Source organism: Apodemus sylvaticus, chromosome 6 (genome assembly GCF_947179515.1).
Source record: "Apodemus sylvaticus chromosome 6, mApoSyl1.1, whole genome shotgun sequence".
Lineage (NCBI taxonomy): Eukaryota > Metazoa > Chordata > Mammalia > Rodentia > Muridae > Apodemus > Apodemus sylvaticus.
In genome coordinates, this window is record NC_067477.1 from 119,012,131 (window position 1) to 119,029,385 (window position 17,255).

General features: G+C 39.2%; 1 protein-coding gene across 2 annotated transcripts in view; it reads right to left on the reverse strand.

The window, feature by feature from the left end:
* Ppp1cb (protein phosphatase 1 catalytic subunit beta) overlaps positions 1 to 17,255 on the reverse strand; it is a 32,860-nt gene that overhangs the window by 4,112 nt on the left and 11,493 nt on the right. For both annotated transcript variants that reach the window (XM_052186330.1, XM_052186331.1), the window contains exons 3-8: positions 12,187 to 12,318; positions 9,490 to 9,720; positions 7,252 to 7,356; positions 5,164 to 5,235; positions 4,268 to 4,419; positions 2,199 to 2,333 (exon numbers count right to left, since the gene is read on the reverse strand). In XM_052186330.1, the coding sequence (XP_052042290.1) occupies positions 2,199 to 2,333; positions 4,268 to 4,419; positions 5,164 to 5,235; positions 7,252 to 7,356; positions 9,490 to 9,720; positions 12,187 to 12,318 (827 nt within the window). The remainder of the gene's footprint in view (positions 1 to 2,198; positions 2,334 to 4,267; positions 4,420 to 5,163; positions 5,236 to 7,251; positions 7,357 to 9,489; positions 9,721 to 12,186; positions 12,319 to 17,255) is intronic.

Below are 17,255 nucleotides of genomic sequence, written 5' to 3' on the forward strand. Positions count from 1 at the left end.
CAGGTTAGTCTTGAACTCAAAGATAACTGCCTGTCTCTGTTTCCCGAGAGCTGGAATTAAAGATATATGCAACCACATCAAGCATAAACAGTTGTTGCTTTTATTACACTCATTATAGTAGGCATATAGAGTTTTATTTGTTAGAAATAAAAAGTATGGAAAAATTTATATAGTTTTTAAAAAATAATTTATTTTTAATTTTATGTGCATTGGTGTTATGTCTGTGTGAGGGTGTTGGATCCCGGGGAACTGGAGTTACAATTGTTAGCTGCCATGTAGGTGCTGGATATTGAACATTGGTCTGCTTAAATGAAGAGCAGCTAGTGGTTTTAGTTGCTAAGCCATCTCTTTAGTCCCTGTAGAGTATTTCTTAATACTAAGCTACATACTAGAGTGTCCTAGTAAAAAAGAAATACATTAATCCAACTGCTCTATGAAAACTGCTGAAGAACAAGACCTGATTAGCACCCTTACTACACAATGAAGACACCAACGTTTGAAATTCAACTGTAGTTGATGGATGTGCTTTAAACAAGGGGAAAGAGCTACAGAAAACTTGCTGACAGTTGTACACACTAGTAGTCTGCAACCTATTAGTTTGGCTGTTGGACTGTACTATATATTAGTGAAATTATTCAGGAAAAGAAGCTTATGGATTGAACATGTATGGACATTTCCGGCCTTCTCTAAACATAAATTTTTTGGTTTTGATTTTTTGTTGTTTTTTTTTTTTTCCCTCAGGGTTTCTCTATATAGCCATGGCCGTCCTGGAACTCACTAAGTAGACCTGGCTGACCTTGAATTCATAAAGATCTGCCTGCCTCTGCCTCCCAAGTGCTAGGATTAAATAAAATGCATTACTACCACCAGGCCAACAACATGATTCTAATATAAACAGCATATACACTGTACCAAGAATTGTAAACAATTTAGAGATCATTTAAACCGTATGGAAAGGAAGGCTATGTATGGGTTATATGTAAATACTGCACCATTTTATACAAGGAATGTATGAATTCTCAGATGTTGGTAATGAGAGTTCTGAATGCAATCCCAATGTGTGCATGTTGCAGCAGTTTCTCAGTCAGTAAGAAAGAACAGTTTGCACAAGCAGCACAACCAAGCACAACCAATGAGAGCAAATCCTTTGAAATGTGCATGTTTCTGTAAGTGCACTTAAGATGACTGGAAATCCCCTTCTTAGGTAAATACACTATCTTATTTTATTTTCATCTTTCTTCTCCAAAGCCTAGCTCATACACTAATCTTGCAAATGGAAACAAAAACCTAATTTATCTGCTGCATTCATTCTTTTCTGTGTAGGAGGGTACCTGTGTATGACAGAAAGGTCAGCCAAAGCTGGGTGTCTTCCTCAGTTGCTTCCATGAACCTGGAGTCAATTAATGGGTTACGGTGGCTAGCCAGCAAGCAAATACCTGGCATCCTCCTGTCTCCACCTCATTACCCTGACATTACAGGCACTTGCCACTGCTTCATGGGTCCTGGAGATCCAAACTAAAGTCTGCATCCTTCTATGGCAAACACTATTCTCACGAGCCACCTTCCCACTTGCCGTTCATACTCCTTTAGTAATTATACTCTATCCAGTATATAACAGAAGGATCAACAGTTTAACCATCTGAAACAAGAATGGTGCAACTAAAGTTTTCTCAAACTATTCAGATATACAGCCCCAAAGCTAGAAAGCTCACGAGCAAATAAAAATATTCTAGTGGAGTCTGGATGGTAATCACTTTTGTCTGTTTGTTTTTCCTGAGGGGATGGAGTGGGTGTCCCCTCCATTGCTGTATTGGATATTGAACAAAAGGTCTTACATGTGATAAAGTATTTCATCATTGAACTGTATCTCTAGCCCTGAATGGTAATAAATTATGAATTAAACTCATTTTCAACATACTCTGCTCAGAGGGATTATTTAAAAATTACTCTTGACAACAGGGGTAATGAATGTCTAAATTGTTAGAAAACTACCAAGCCAGAAGGGCCATACATGCCCATCATCCTGATACTCATGAGGGAGAGGCAGGAAGACTCCAAGTGCAAGTTCAAGGTCAGCCCAGGCTATATTGGAAGATCCTGTCTCAAAGAAAAAGAGGGGAAGGGAAAGACAGACATCCATCCATCCATCCATCCATCCATCCATCCATCCATCCATCCATTTGCATTTCCTGTCTTACCTGGAATGAACACATCAGAGTTTCATCCACACTCATCATACCACCAGCGTTGTCAAACTCGCCACAGTAATTTGGGGCAGAAAATAAAGTTACCAATTGTCGTTTAGCAAAAAATTCATATCCATCTTCCACCACCTGTCAAAGGAAGTAACCAAAAAACCACTTATTAGTGGGTCATTTAAACCACATGCGCTAATACAGGTTAATGAAGCGAAGGCCAGACAACAACAAAAACACTGACCTTATTCCTAATATGGTAAGAACACTAAAAAAAAATGAATCTTCCATTTGCACACAATCCACATATACACATGTAACTTTTTTTAACCTACAAACCCAAACCAACAAAGAAAAGGGGCCAACGGAGCTCGGTGGTTAAGAGCACATGTAGCTCTTTCAGAAGGACTTGAATTCAGTTCTCACACATTCACATGGTTTCACGAGCACCTGAAACTCTAGGTTCCAGGGATGTGACATGCTCATCTGACCTCTGTAGGCACCAGGCGTGCCTATGGTACCTGCACATACACCAAAGCAAAGCATTCACACATACAAAATATAATACATACTTTAAAAACCAAAGAGGTCAAAACTATTTTCAACCAATGTATTATAAACCAATTATGGTTTATAGGTAGTATCAATGTTTTTTATTTTTAAGATTTATTTAATTTTACATATTATGAGTATACTGTAGCTGTACAGGTGGTTGTGAGCCATCATGTGGTTGCTGGGAATTGAATTCAGGACCTTTGCTTGCTTCAGACACACCAAAAGAGGGCGTCAGATCTCATTACGGATGATAGTGATCCACCATGTGGTTGTTGGGATCTGAACTCAGGACCTACAGAAGAGCAGTCAGTGTTCTTAACCACGGAGTCATCTCTCCAGCCCTCAATGATCTTTTAAAAGCTAAAATAATTAACTGTATTATTAATCAGTTTATAATTGCATTCCACAACTGTTTCAGAAAAATTCTCACAATTTATTTTAGTTAAAAAGCAATACTGTCACATTTGGGTAGCATCAGAGTATTGCTGTATTACAACAGAGACCACACAGAGAACAGATCATCTCTGGAAACTTCAGCAGAGCACTGTTAGGGCGGCAATTAGCTCACTGTACTACAGAATGTTCTCTTTTAAAACAATCACACAGAGTGAGTTGGCTTAGCTAATACTGCCTGGGCCACTGACTTGTGAGATCTATAGTCTGGCCTCCTCATCTCTGTTCTTCACATATAAATCATTACCTTTTAAGTTTGTAGTTAATTACTACTACTACTACTATTTTGGTTTTTTGAGACAGGGTTTCTCTGTGTAGCCCTGGCTGTCCTGGAACTTGCTCTGTAGACCAGGCTGGCCTCAAATGCAGAAATCCACCTGCCTCTGCCTCCCAAGTGCTGGAATCACAGGCGTGTGCCACAATATAGTTCATTATTTTATGTGTATGGTGTTTTGCTGCAAGTGTATCTGTGCATGGCTTGCATGCCTGATGCCACTGGAGGCTAGAAGGTGTCTGATCTCCTGGGACTGGAGTTTCAGTCTTGAGCTGACACATGAATACTTTGAATCAAACCTGGGTCCTCTGGAAGAAAAGCCAGCTGTATTAAATCACTGAGCCAACTCTCTAGCCCCTCCCCCACTGCCTCTCTAAATATCAGTATTTGAATATTTGAATGCTTGGTCCTCAGAAGGTGGAACTGTTGGGAAGTATTAGGCGTTCCTGGGGATTTTAAGGTTTCAAAAGCTGAAGCCATTCTCTCAGTTCTCTCTGCCTTGTGGCAGTGGCCTCAGATGAGGCTCTCAGCTACTGCTCCAGAGTCATGCCTACATGCCTGCCACCACCCTCCACGCCAGATGGTCACAGACTCTGAATCTGTGAGCTCAAAATTAAATTCTTTCTTTTATAAGTTGCCTTGGTCAAGTGTCACAGTAACTAAAAGACATCAGGGTAAATTACCTACCTACCTACCTACCTACCTACCAACCAACCAACCAACCAACCAACCAACCAACAAACAAATGAAAATGTGTGAAAGTAACAACAAAATATCTTATACTGTATACCTGATGAGCTCGACAAATCAAATCTAAATCATGGCGATTCAGAAATTTACTGACTACATCAGCTCCAAAAGTAAAAGAAACACCACGATCATTTTCTCCCCAGCCTTGTACATCCTTATCTGGGTCGGACCACAGTAAGTCACAAAGCAAACCTTTAGAAAACAGAAAAAAAAAACAAAAACAAAAACAAAACAATGAAATAGAAGCAAGCACAGAGTACAGCACACACTACAGCACATCTCTCCTGCCTTCTTCTGCTTTAATGATCATCACTTGTCCCTAGCACTCCAGTCTAAACCAGTCTGTTAAAGCAACCACACAAGTCCAACCTTCCCTGGGTTCCTGGGGAGTTCCTTCTATTGACTTCTGCATACAGGAAATATGTGTGTGGCACACTCAAGTATGATAGGTAGAAGCCTTTATTTCATTCCTGGCTATCGCTTCCTATATAGTCAGCTTATCTGCTCCTTACATTATACTACTACTGAGCTGGTGCCAGCCTATTGCATTACTTTACTTATTTATCATGAAGCCATGAACACTAATGCTTTTAAATAAGACTGGCAAGGTGACTACTTTTCTTGCTCTGACCCCTTGTTAACTGTTTTCAGGGATGATACTAGGTAGGTTTCTTTTTTTTTTTCTTTTTTTTTTTTTTTTCCGAGACAAGGTTTCTCTGTGTACCCCTGGCTGTCCTGGAACTCACTCTGTATATCAGGCTGGCCTCGAACTAAGAAATCTACCTGCTTCTGCCTCCTAAGTGCTGGTATTAAAGGCGTACGCCACCACCGCCTGGCTCTAGGTAGGTGTCTAAGTGACTTTCACTAAATATACTTCGGTCCAAGCACATGAGTATTTTGCATAAGACCATTAACTAAACTTCTGTACATACTAACCTGTATCAGGGACGTCAGTGGGTCTCATAATTCTCCGAATCTGCTCCATAGATTGTAGGTCTGGTGACAGTCCTATAAAAAGAAAGACTTGATATCTAGCAGAATTATACTGTGTTTTCTACCAAGGAGTCCTTCCAGAGACTCCATAGAGGACCTGCACTGTTTCGTCCTGTTGCTCTTCCCTTCCCTGAGAACACACTCGGTTGTAACCTTCCCACTTTCTGTCCCTACATGGCCACCGCACTGGAAACACCTCTCTTGGTCCCCTAGGAACCTTTCCCATATCCCACCTTAACATGCTCATTATCTGCAAAAATGTGTATTAAGCGACTAATCAGGAGGATAAACAAAGAAAGCACAAGAATGTATCTTTAAAGTAGAACATAAATATGATATTGTTTCTCAAGAGGGTAACTCATGTATCACCACAAGAAATGAAGCTAAATACACACATTCCAAACTGCCATATTCCCATCTCAACTGTGCCAACACCCCTCCATGGTCAGTGTCTGTGGAAAACAACATTTCAACGAATATAGTGAATCATGCTGTCAGAATAAACTGCTCACCCCTCAGGCCTTGCCACCATCTTTTCAGCATCTCCACTTCAACAGTTCTCATAAGACACTACCATGTATGATACCAAGAAACCATTTTTCCTGTATTTCATTATATTTCTTCCCTACATGAATAATTAATAACTATTAAATTGTTCCACAGTGTGTGCAAGTATGTATACATGTGTGCATATGTGTGTGTGTGCATGTGCACTGAGTGTGCATGTTGAGACCGATTCTCTCTATGGAGACCATGGCTGGCATGGTCCTTGGAATACAGGCCAGGATACCTTGAACTCAGAAATGCACCTGCCTGTCTCCTGGGTGCTGAGAGTAAAAGTATACTTGCCTCTACCTTGTTCTAAGGAAGATTACCTCAATGGCCTCAAGATCACTGGTTAAGGATTAAATTTAGGTCACAGGGCTTTCAAAGCAAGTCCTTACCATAATCTTCCCTAACTTTTGAAAACAAAAATTTTCGTGTGTATGTGTGTGCATATGTATGGTAATATCATAGAAAAGTTTACTGCATGTTCTCCAGTGAGTTCTCATGTATGTGAACTCATAAAATCTTCATCTGAAGTAGACTAAACTGTTCATTTGGGGTTCTTTAGAAAGTTCCCCAATCAATTAGTCATGGCCATTTACGATCCCCAGAGCATTAATCAGAAATGTAGTTCCTTGAGAGAGGCACCGAAACACACTGAGGTAAAGCTGGGTGCTAAGGCTGGAGAACTGAAAACTTTTTTGATCTGAATTCTAATCTCCATTTTCTAATGTCCTCGTTTCATAACAGGTTGACGTCGTGCACAAGACTTGGAAGTTGTATGAATTATGTTGTGTTTAGAGTTTGATAAAAAGGCATTTACAGACAGAAACATAATTAGCCTCTCATTTTGAATGATGTCTGAGTACCTTTTATTAAAATCTGAGGCATGAGTTAGATCCCAATACCACAGGAAATTATCTGACCAGCTGGTCAAGCCTTGACTAAAGCAAAGTAAAAATACTTCCTACACTGTCTAGTTATTTTTTCTTTTTGAGATAGAATCTATGGCCCAAGATAGCCTTGAGAATCTTCTGCCTCAGCCTCTGAATCCTGGGATCACAGTGTGTATGGGCCATTCTTTTTTTTGTTGTTTTTTTTTTTTTTTTTTTAATTTTTAAAAATTTTTTTCCAAGACAGGGTTTCTCTGTGTAGCCCTGGCTGTCCTGAAACTCACTCTGTAGACCAGGCTGTCCTCAAACTCAGAAATCTGCCTGCCTCTGCCTCCCAAGTGCTGGGATTTAAGGCATCCGCCACCACCGCCCGTCTGTATGGGCCACTCTTACGTTAACACTTTTATAAGGACCAGTGTTGAATTTACTATTCTGAGACGGTGTTCCAAGGCGCCGGCCGGGGCCCTGCCTGGCCTGACATCTGCTATGGCGAGCTGGCGTCTAGCTGCTGTTCACCTCCTGCCACACTCAGCTTTCCCACAGCACTGCGAGGATTACAGTTCTCTTCTAAATAGCAAATTTATTACTCTACCTCCATGACAACAGAAGATTTTCTCATCAACAATAGCAGCTATAGGCAGACAGTTAAAACAATCAGTGAATGTCTTCCACAATTTAATATTAAATCTTCGTTTGCCTATAAAAAGGGAAAACATAGAGAATTAAAGAATCAATAACTGTTCTCATTAGTTAACTGAACGCCAGAATATGATGTCTTAATTCTCTTCTCTGTGCTTGATTACTTAGCCCTTTTCTGGAAGTGAATAAACTATGTTGTTTTACACACTGGAGATGGAGCTCATGTCTCAGTACTTGTCCAGCATTCTGGTTTATGGCCACACGTAATTTTTGTTCTTATATACACTTCTAAAAGGGGAATAAAACATTCAACACCTTCTGTAGAGTTGCAAAGATTTCAAATACTGTACTGTTCTATGAAACACATTCACCAAACAACTTAATCTTATAAAAATCACTATAGTACGATACTTTTGAAGTCATCTAATAGAGTATTAGTTAATTTCTCCCCATTCAATACATTTCCTAGCCAAGTAAGTAGACATAAGTGAAAATGGTACCTCTGGAGCTAGTCCATGTTAACTTAATGCACTAAGTAATGAAATAGAAACCTACTGCCAGCAAAGGAACACTTCCAAGTGCCTAAGTGGTATTCACTTTAGAGCAAATTACACCTTGCCACTACAGCAAGGGAAAAGACACAAGGCTATAATTTTCCCATAGCCCAGCTATAACAAAGGCAGCTTCCATTGAGAGTTACCTGATTTTCCTGGTTTGGCATTAAGTTCAACTACCAAGCCAGAGAAAGGATTAAAGTCACAACTATTAATTTCTTGTTTTATGTCCAAGCCTACCTTTTAATGAATAAGTATAATTTATAGACTGTTTACAAGCAGTTTTCCCATACATTGTTCCATTTGATGTCCTTTCTACCTGTACAGACACTCACACCTCACGATATCTTCTAAGAACATACCAATACACCTCATAGAAAGATAGCTATCATCTGATGCACTTCAACTTACTTTCCCTGCACAAGTCTGACTTTAAGGTCATAAAAACGTAATGTAAAACTCAAATACTTGATTACTATTATAACATAAATTCTGAGGGTTTTGGTTGTTGGGTTTTTTTTTTTTTTTTTTAGTAATTTGCCTTGAGTATGACCACATTCCAATGTTAGAAGTGACTAACATACACAACACAGTCACAAACATTTGCTATATCAACACAGGAATTAAGCTCTATGAGTTTTTTGAAGACTACCATATTTAAGAAAGAAAAAAAAGAAAGAAAAATAGATATTAGTGGATAATTTAGCAGTCAAAAATAAATTTAACCAAGAAACTACTGGAAATGACTCAATTCTAAGTGACCAAACACACCTATTCCCATATTTAATTTAATTAAACTGAAAACCTAAACCCAAATGTGGGTTAATGACACTGGAAAGACTGCTACACAGCAGCAAATCAGACTGATTAAAAAACAAGAACACTATATGACCAAGGACTCAGTAGTCTCTCTAGGTGTATAAACAGACTAAAATCCTAGTAGTGAAATCTAATGTTTATTTAGCATCCTATTTATGTGTATGCATGTATACATACTTTCTTCTGTATATATAAACCATGTACATGAAGTGACTGTCCAGGCCATAGGAGAATGGGATCCCCTGAACTGGAGTTAAAGGCAGTTTGTGAATCTCCTAATGTGGAAGCTGGGAACCAAACCCAAGGCCTCTGGAGAAGCGGCAAGGGCTCCTAACTGCTGAGCCACTTCTCGACTTCCAACTTTTAGGTACAAGGAAAGAACCAACTACAAGCTGTTCTCTGATCTCCAAATGTGTCATGATACCATGTATGCATTGTGTGTGGGTGTGTGCGCGCGCGGACACACACTCACACCATTACAATAATGAATAAATGTAAAAAGCAAACCCTGTCAAAAGGCAGAAAAACAGAGACCACTGTCTGTAGTGACCTGTATTTGTTTCACTTGGATATTTTACCAGATAAACTAATCAAAAGAGGACCTCCTTCAGCCAACTAAGCTGCAGCCAGCCTGAAACAGACCAAGGAGATCCCAAGAAAACAGTTTAATGTGTTTCCTAGCTTTAGGCTCTTCTTTCTGGGTCTTTGTCTGAGATTCTATTTAAAAAACAAAAAACCCAGTTTTCCTAAATTGAAGAAACTCATCTGAACTGTACAAGCATATGGAAACTCCCGTCCCCTGTTTTAAATCTACTTACACTCGTCGTAGAATCCATAAATGCGATTGATGCTAGCGCACTCATGGTTTCCTCTTAGAAGAAAGAAGTTCTCCGGGTATTTGATTTTGTAAGCCAATAGCAAACAAATAGTTTCCAAAGACTGTTTTCCTCTGTCCACATAATCTCCTAAGAAAAGATAGTTGGCTTCTGGTGGAAAACCTCCATATTCAAATAATCTTAGTAAGTCTGTATATTGTCCATGAATATCTCCTGAAACCAAAAGAAGTCAGGTTACAAAAATTGATTGCAATTTTACGCTTCTATGACTTAGAACCTGAAGATCTAGCAAAGCTGTGTCTGAATCCCTACCCCATAGAAACTGGGATGATAAACTAATATTGTTGTACTCCACAAAAATGTCAGGCAATTTCTTATCAAATATTAGATAACTGGCACAGTTACTCTTATTAGCTGATAGCTAAACTTAAGTCATACTTGTTATACCAAATATCAAGAACTAAAATACTTCTATTACCTAAAATTATTGCTTTATTAAGAAACAATAAAGGGGAACTAGTAAGAAATACAAACAATGACTTAAAATGGTTTAATTTACAAGATTCTCACTTCATGAGCACTGTAGCTCTGCTGACTTTTTCTGTGCGAGTGAAATGTGGCACAATGTTTGGGAAATGCTGATTGGCAGTAGCAAGCTCTAACTCCTCACCAGTCAAGTGATCATGACTGCAAAATCGATGGTTCACAGTGTGATGTATCCAGTGATAATGTTCAATATTAGTGTTCTAAATGTTATTTTAGAACTTAACATATTTTCAACTTAATGTTATTATTTTATTTATGATCATAAGATACTGAACATTTGTACAAAGTTTCAAATTACCTCTTCTGCCTTAGGGTGATACTCTAAGTAGACTAATCAACATTCACTTTGCTCCTATTTGTTTGATGGATACCATACAAGACACCACACATGACTTAATAAACCCCACAGAGAAAGAGAATACAAAGAACAAAAGATGTACACTAAATCTGCAGGACCCTCAATCTAACCACAATGGCTCTACAATACCCCTGGAGTGAGGAGGCCCTCCAAGCTGGGACAAGTGGGCAGCCACTGGGGTCACTTTCTGCCTGGACTCTAGGGAGCTCTTCCACAAGCAGTCCTGTCCAAGGCGAACATGGCCACCCATTTCTCCTGACTTGACCTATAAAATGACCAAACTTACTGCAGGCCCATGATTTTTCCCTAAATCCTGTCTCCTTGTCCAGAGCTGCTTCTCTGGCACTATCCCAGAAGCCTGGTACTGAGGTTAGGAGCTACTCCCAACCCACTACCCTGCAACCCCAGCAGGGGGCACTGTGGAGCTCTGAGCCCTGATGGACGTGTCCCTTCCCACCTTGTTCCAATAGACCAGCAACCCCAGAGAGGGGAGAGTTCCTCCTCTAAACCTGCGCCCTGACATTACGATGCTGGGCTCAGTGGAACCCTGGTGTGGAAGGGCAGCAGCCTTGGAAAGGACAGTAAGTACCCCATCAGCAAATAAACATTTCTAAGCAGTTAAAAGAAAATGCCTCAAACATCTCCAAGTTCTCTGGATTCAAGGTAGAAACAAGCAAAAAGAAGGGTATTTTTGTGTATGGCCAAAGCTATCCTAAGTGCATATGATGTATGTATCTTTAGAAACACTATACCCATTACAAAGAATGCCTATATCACCAAAAAAAAAAAAAAAAAAAAAAAAAAAAAAAAAAAAGAGCCAGTACGCTGTAGTATTTATACCACTTCCTGTTGTATGTGAACTACAGAAAAATGCCACCTTTAATGTAATAATTTCTAAGCTTTTGCCTTGGGCTAAAATAACTATAAGCTTTAAAGAACAAACACAGAGTCTAAGTATTATCTTGAAAATCACTACAAGCCGGGTAGTGGTGGCGCACACCTGTAATACAAGCACTCTGAAAGGCAGAGGCAGGCGGATTTCTGAGTTCGAGGCTAGCCTGGTCTACAGAGTTCCAGGACAGCCAGGGCTACACAGAGAAACCCTGTCTCGAGAGAGAAAAAAAAAAAAAACAAACAAACAGAAAGAAAGAAAGAAAATCACTAGAAGACCATGGACACTGCCACAACTGACACTCAAGATTCCATAACTGATTTTTCTTTACTTTTGTTTTTCCAGACAGGTTTCTCTGTGTAGTTCTTGCTGTCCTAGAACTCTATCTGTAGTACAAGATGGCCTTGAGCTCAGAGATCTGCCTGCCTGTGCCTCCAGAGTACTGGAATTAAAGGTGTGGGCCACCACTGCCTGGCCCTATTAACTGTTTTTCTAAGCAGCATTCTAAAATGCCAATTTCACCACATTCTTAAAAGCACTAAATACCAATCTCTGGCATTTTTTTGTTCGTAATCTGATGAATTAGGGATGTTTTAAACTGCATTCCACTGATTTTAGAATCTCCTAGGATCTACCCATTTTCTTAACACTATTCTTTCTCTTTGTTTCCAGGGCCATTTTATACACTACAGACAGCAACCTTGACCTTCTGTAATGTACCAAATATTTCTGTTGCTTCTAACTTGTCATTATTATGAATTCCAATGGAGTCCAATTTAATAAACCCATTAAATTTAGAATTTTTCTCTAAATCACCCTCACTATACATACAGGAGAAAATATGCTTCAGAAAACTCATTTTTAACTTTACCCATTTACATACCACAAATCTTCAGTGGTGCTTCCAATTCCAAAAGAATGGGCTGGCTGAGAAAGATTTCCCGAGACTTGATACACAACCCCCGAACTTCTGCTTCCGTCATTTGCACAATCTTTCCCGGACGACATCCTCGTACTGATAAAACAATGAGGAAGTTCATTAGCTTTACAAAATCATCCATAAAGATGCTTAAAAATAGCTACATCCATATTTTGAAGAACAACAACAAAATCACACATGGATTGGGTTGCATGGCTAACAATAAGTTTATTTTATGAACTGTGGTATTAATCCCCAATGTGCTGATTTCTGAGAATACTCCTCAAATCTATACCAATTATGCGTGTTCTTCTTTGTTCTCCAGCGGCCAGCATGAGCTAGTAGACTAAGATACTTAATGGACTTCAAGCTTTGTACTGAGCAGGAAGCAGAAGAGCATCACTAGGGAGCCAGTGGCCATGAAGAACACGGGTGAGGTGATCCTGCTTCAACCAGTTCCATCAAGTATCAGCCGCACCAAGGCCTCCCAACTGCATTCTTCTAGTTGCTGATTAAAATAAATACTACAACATCCCAGCCCTGCTATTTCCCATTTGTGAATGACTCCCCTTTCCCCCTCGATCCTTCTGCTGATTCCTTTGTCAGACTAAAACAGGCTAAAATGGTCAATGGTGGCACACCCTTAATCCCACCACTTGGGAGACTGAGGCAGGTGGATCTCTATTCTATGAGTTTGAGGCCAGCCTGGTCTACAGAATGAACTTCAAAAGTAAATAGAAAAACCCTGTCTCAAAAAAACAAAAGTTGCCGGGCAGTGGTGGCGCAGGCCTTTAATCCCAGCACTTGGGAGGCAGAGGCAGGCAGATTTCTAAGTTCGAGGTCAACCTAGTCTACAAAGTGAGTTCCAGGACAGCCAGGGCTACACAGAGAAACCCTGTCTCGAAAAAAACAAACAAACAAAAAAACCAAAACCAAAACAAAACAAGAAAACAACAACAAAAAAGTCAACCCAGGCACTCATACATTAAAACTGTATGTTCTGTGACTATATTTAACATCAAACTAGCAAGAAAGATAAAAGAATACAACATTGTACATTAGTTGAAATTTAATGGCAATTAAGGTCAAAAGATGAGTATGGATCACTTAATATTTATGTTGGCAAATATGCCAGCTAATAAGACTGTTTTAAAAGCATAGTGGAGTAACCCCAGCACCACAAAGACAGAAACAGGAAGTAGATCCCTGGCCAGCTCACTTGGAATCTGAGCATTCATGTAAAGTTGTGTTGGGTTTGCAGTTTTAAAAAAGTAGAGATGGCTTTTTGGAGAGATGGCTCAGTGGTTAAGAGCACTGACTGTTGTTCCATAGGACCTGAGTTCAATTCCCAGCAACCACGTGGTGGCTTGCAACCATCTGTAATGGCACCTTCTTGTGTGTCTGAAGACAGCTACATAGTGTACTCATAAAACAAACAAATTTAAAAATAAGTAAATAAATAAATAAAACCCGTGTGAATAAAAATTACTTAAAAACAACAACAACAACAACAACAAAACCAAGTTTACTGTTGGGGCTGGAGAGATGGTTAGGAACACTGACTTTTCTTCTGAAAAAGATTCAGTTCCCAGCAATCACATGATGGCTCACAACCATCTCCATCTGTGAAGTGATCAGATGCCCTCTTCTGCTGTGTCTGAAGACCGTTATAATGTGCTTATATATATAAATAAATCGTTCTTTAAAAATAATAATTTAAAAATAAAATAAAAAAGTAGTTTTGCTGGTTGTTACTTTGAATTCAAGGGTGAATTCCAGGCCAGTGAGAGACTGTCTCAAATGACAAAATTAAAGTGGAGGTAACTTAAGGAATGATATCAAGAGGCTGTCCCCTGTCCTCGCACATGCATATTCATGCCATTGATTAAATATGTTCAAGCAAGGAAGGACAGACAAATTCCCTTGTTTGCTTGTATGTAATGTATGTAATGTATGTATGTATGTATGTATGTATGCATGCATGTATGTTACTGCTTCACTGTGTAGCTCTGGCTGACCTTGAGCTCAGAGATCCATCTGTCTCTGTCTCACAAGGTATCTGCCACCATACTTGGTTTGGCATTAGTTTTAAATTGGAAAACTTTTAGTTTCACTGGGGAAAGTATGCTCCGTGAAAGATAAGGTCTCTGGCCAAGTAAATGCAGAGCTAAAAATGAGTGTTCAGAAGTCATCAATTCAGCAAGCCCACTGTGCATTAGTTGTTAAGGATAGTAGCAATGGAGCCAACAAAGGCACTTTTGGTTACCACAAGAACATTTAAAGTTGGCACAACAGCATGTACTTGAGGTGAAAGGACTCTAAATTCAAAGTCAGCCTGAACAACATGAGCCCTCAGCAACATCAATGAGGTTCACAATTTATGATTTTTACTTTATGAACAAAATTAGTTGAAACTAAATGGCAATTATAATTAAGTCAAAAGATTAGTGTGGGTCATTTAAAATGTCAGTTTACAGTTGACATCCTTTTCTGTTATCTGTAAATTAAATGTATTTAATTTGGGTACAGACTCATCCGTAAGTCCAGCAGCAGACAGACAAGGACACTAGACCTTCTGTAGCCACACTGTGCTATTCCAGGGTCCCTCATGGAACATGGAGTCAGGCTGGCAGCCGTCCCCACAGCATGGTGGGCTAAGGCCCAGGTGGCTACATTTGGCTTGTGACATTGGTGCTGGGGTTCTTCATTCATGTTTGGTCTAAGAACTCTTACCTGCAGAGCCATTTCCCCAGTGCAGGCTTAATGTTTAAACCCCCAAGTAATTCTATGATTTGTATTAACACATTTACAAAGTTTAAAATTCATTAATCGACAAAACTAAACATTTTATCAAATAAACCCATGTAGCAATGATGGTGGCTGAAGTTTTTGAATTTTAGAAAACGGAAATAAACTCTTTTGTTCATCATCTTTTCTGCAACACTGACTACCCTGGTAACTGTGCAGTCATCTGCAGTGCTCCACTGAAGGATTTCCCACTTTGGTGCCACCATCAACGTTACCAAGAGCTTCAAGTACATTTCTCTTGAACATGTCTTAACACTGAGTAGAACAAAGTCACAGAAGGCTGACTTTTATTTAAGAGGCACCAGCACAGTTTTACCTAGTGATTGTATCAATTTATAATAAAACCGTCATGCTACTCTGTAACTGTGTCAACACTAGCTATTACCTGTATTTTACATTTTAATGGCTTTGCTGTATATGTAATAGCATTCACGGACACCTTACTGTGCATTTCCCTGATGACTAAGGTTTTTGAGTGCCTTTTCCTATAATTAGTGGGTCATTTAAATAGTGTTTGCTTATTCTTAAAAACCGTGATGGATCTTTTCCCTTCTCTTAATACTATTTCAACGAAAAGTTCTTTAATGAACATAAATTTTAAAACAATTTCAACTAGGTTAATCTTGTCTTCACTTCTTAGTGCTTTTTGCATCTTACCAAGAAACCATTACCCTTGCTAAGAACATTTCTTTTTTATTTTTTGACATTTAATTGTATAATATATTGTAAATTAGGCTGTTATACTGCTTGAAATAAAAGTCGATTTGTTTTTAAGATTATTTTATGTGTACAGGTGTATGTGTATAGGCCTGCATGTATGTCTGTGTGCCCGGTGTGTGTAGTGCCGGTAGAAAACACAAGAAGATGTCAGATCCAAAACAAGTAAGAGTTACAGACAGTTGTGAGCCATCACATGGGACTTAGGGCCTCTGGAAAAGCAGCAAGAGCCCTTAATTGCTGAGCCATCTCTTCACGCCAGAGCTCATTTTTATCCAAGCGCAAAACCAACCGATTTGTAGCATTTGTTATTGACGATTCTTTCCCCCATTAGACAGCATTGGCAGCTTTGTAAAAACAGAACCCATCCTCTTAGTGCTGTCTCTTTTTACATCACGCTATCATAACTTTTTAAAGCCTCAATATATGGGTTAATATGTTTTATTTTCCCACTATGTGATATTATATATAATTGGAATATATATAGGATTCAATTTTGTACGCTGACTCTGTGTATTACTAAATAAGTTTACAGTTTCTTTGAATCTTTAAAGCAAATCATTTGCTATAAGTTTTCATTAGTTTCCAATCCATGGTGGTTTGAATGAGAATGCCCCCTATAAGCTCACATATTTGCATGCTTAGCCCTCAGTTGATAAACTATTAGGAAAGGGTTGGGAGGTATGTCTTTGTTGGAAAGCAGGGGTGTCAACAGGGGTGTACTCTGAAGTTCCAAAGGCCCAAGCTTAGCTGTTCAGTCACCTGTGCCCTCCCCACCTCTCAGCTGCTGCTCCAACACCATGCCTATCCACTTCCTACCATAATGATCCTGGAATAAACCTCTGAAACTGCAAACAAGCCCACAATTAAATGCTTTCTTTTATAAAAGTTGCCTTGAAGTCAGGCATGATACTGCATGCCTTTAATCCCAGCACTTGGGAACCACAGGCAGGTCTGAGTTCCAGGCCAACATGGTCTACAGAGAGAGTTCCAGGACAGCCAGGCTACAAAGAAAAACCTTATTTAAAGATAAAAACAAAACAAAAAACAAACAACCAAAAACCCAGAAAGCTTGGTCATTGGGGTCTCTTTCACAGCAAAGATAGAATAACTAAGACAGAAGTTTGTGGTAGAAGATTTTGAGTATATGTGAGGCTTAACATTCTAGCAGGAGCCTGAAAGATAGTAGTGTTGAAGGCTAATTTGAACCTGTGCAGGCCCAACTCAAGAGTTTTCAGACGGGGGCTGGAGAGATGGCTCGGTTCTTAAGAACACTGACTGCTCTTCTGAAGGTCCGGAGTTCAAATCCCAGCAACCACATGGTGGTTCACAACCATCTGTAATGAGATTTGATGCCCTCTTCTGGTGTGTCTCAAGACAGATACAGTGTACTTAGATATAATAAATAAATAAATAAATAAATAAATAAATAAATAAAGTTTTAAGACAGGAAGAATATTATCAGGTGACCCAGAGACCAGATACAGTGTACTTAGATATAATAAATA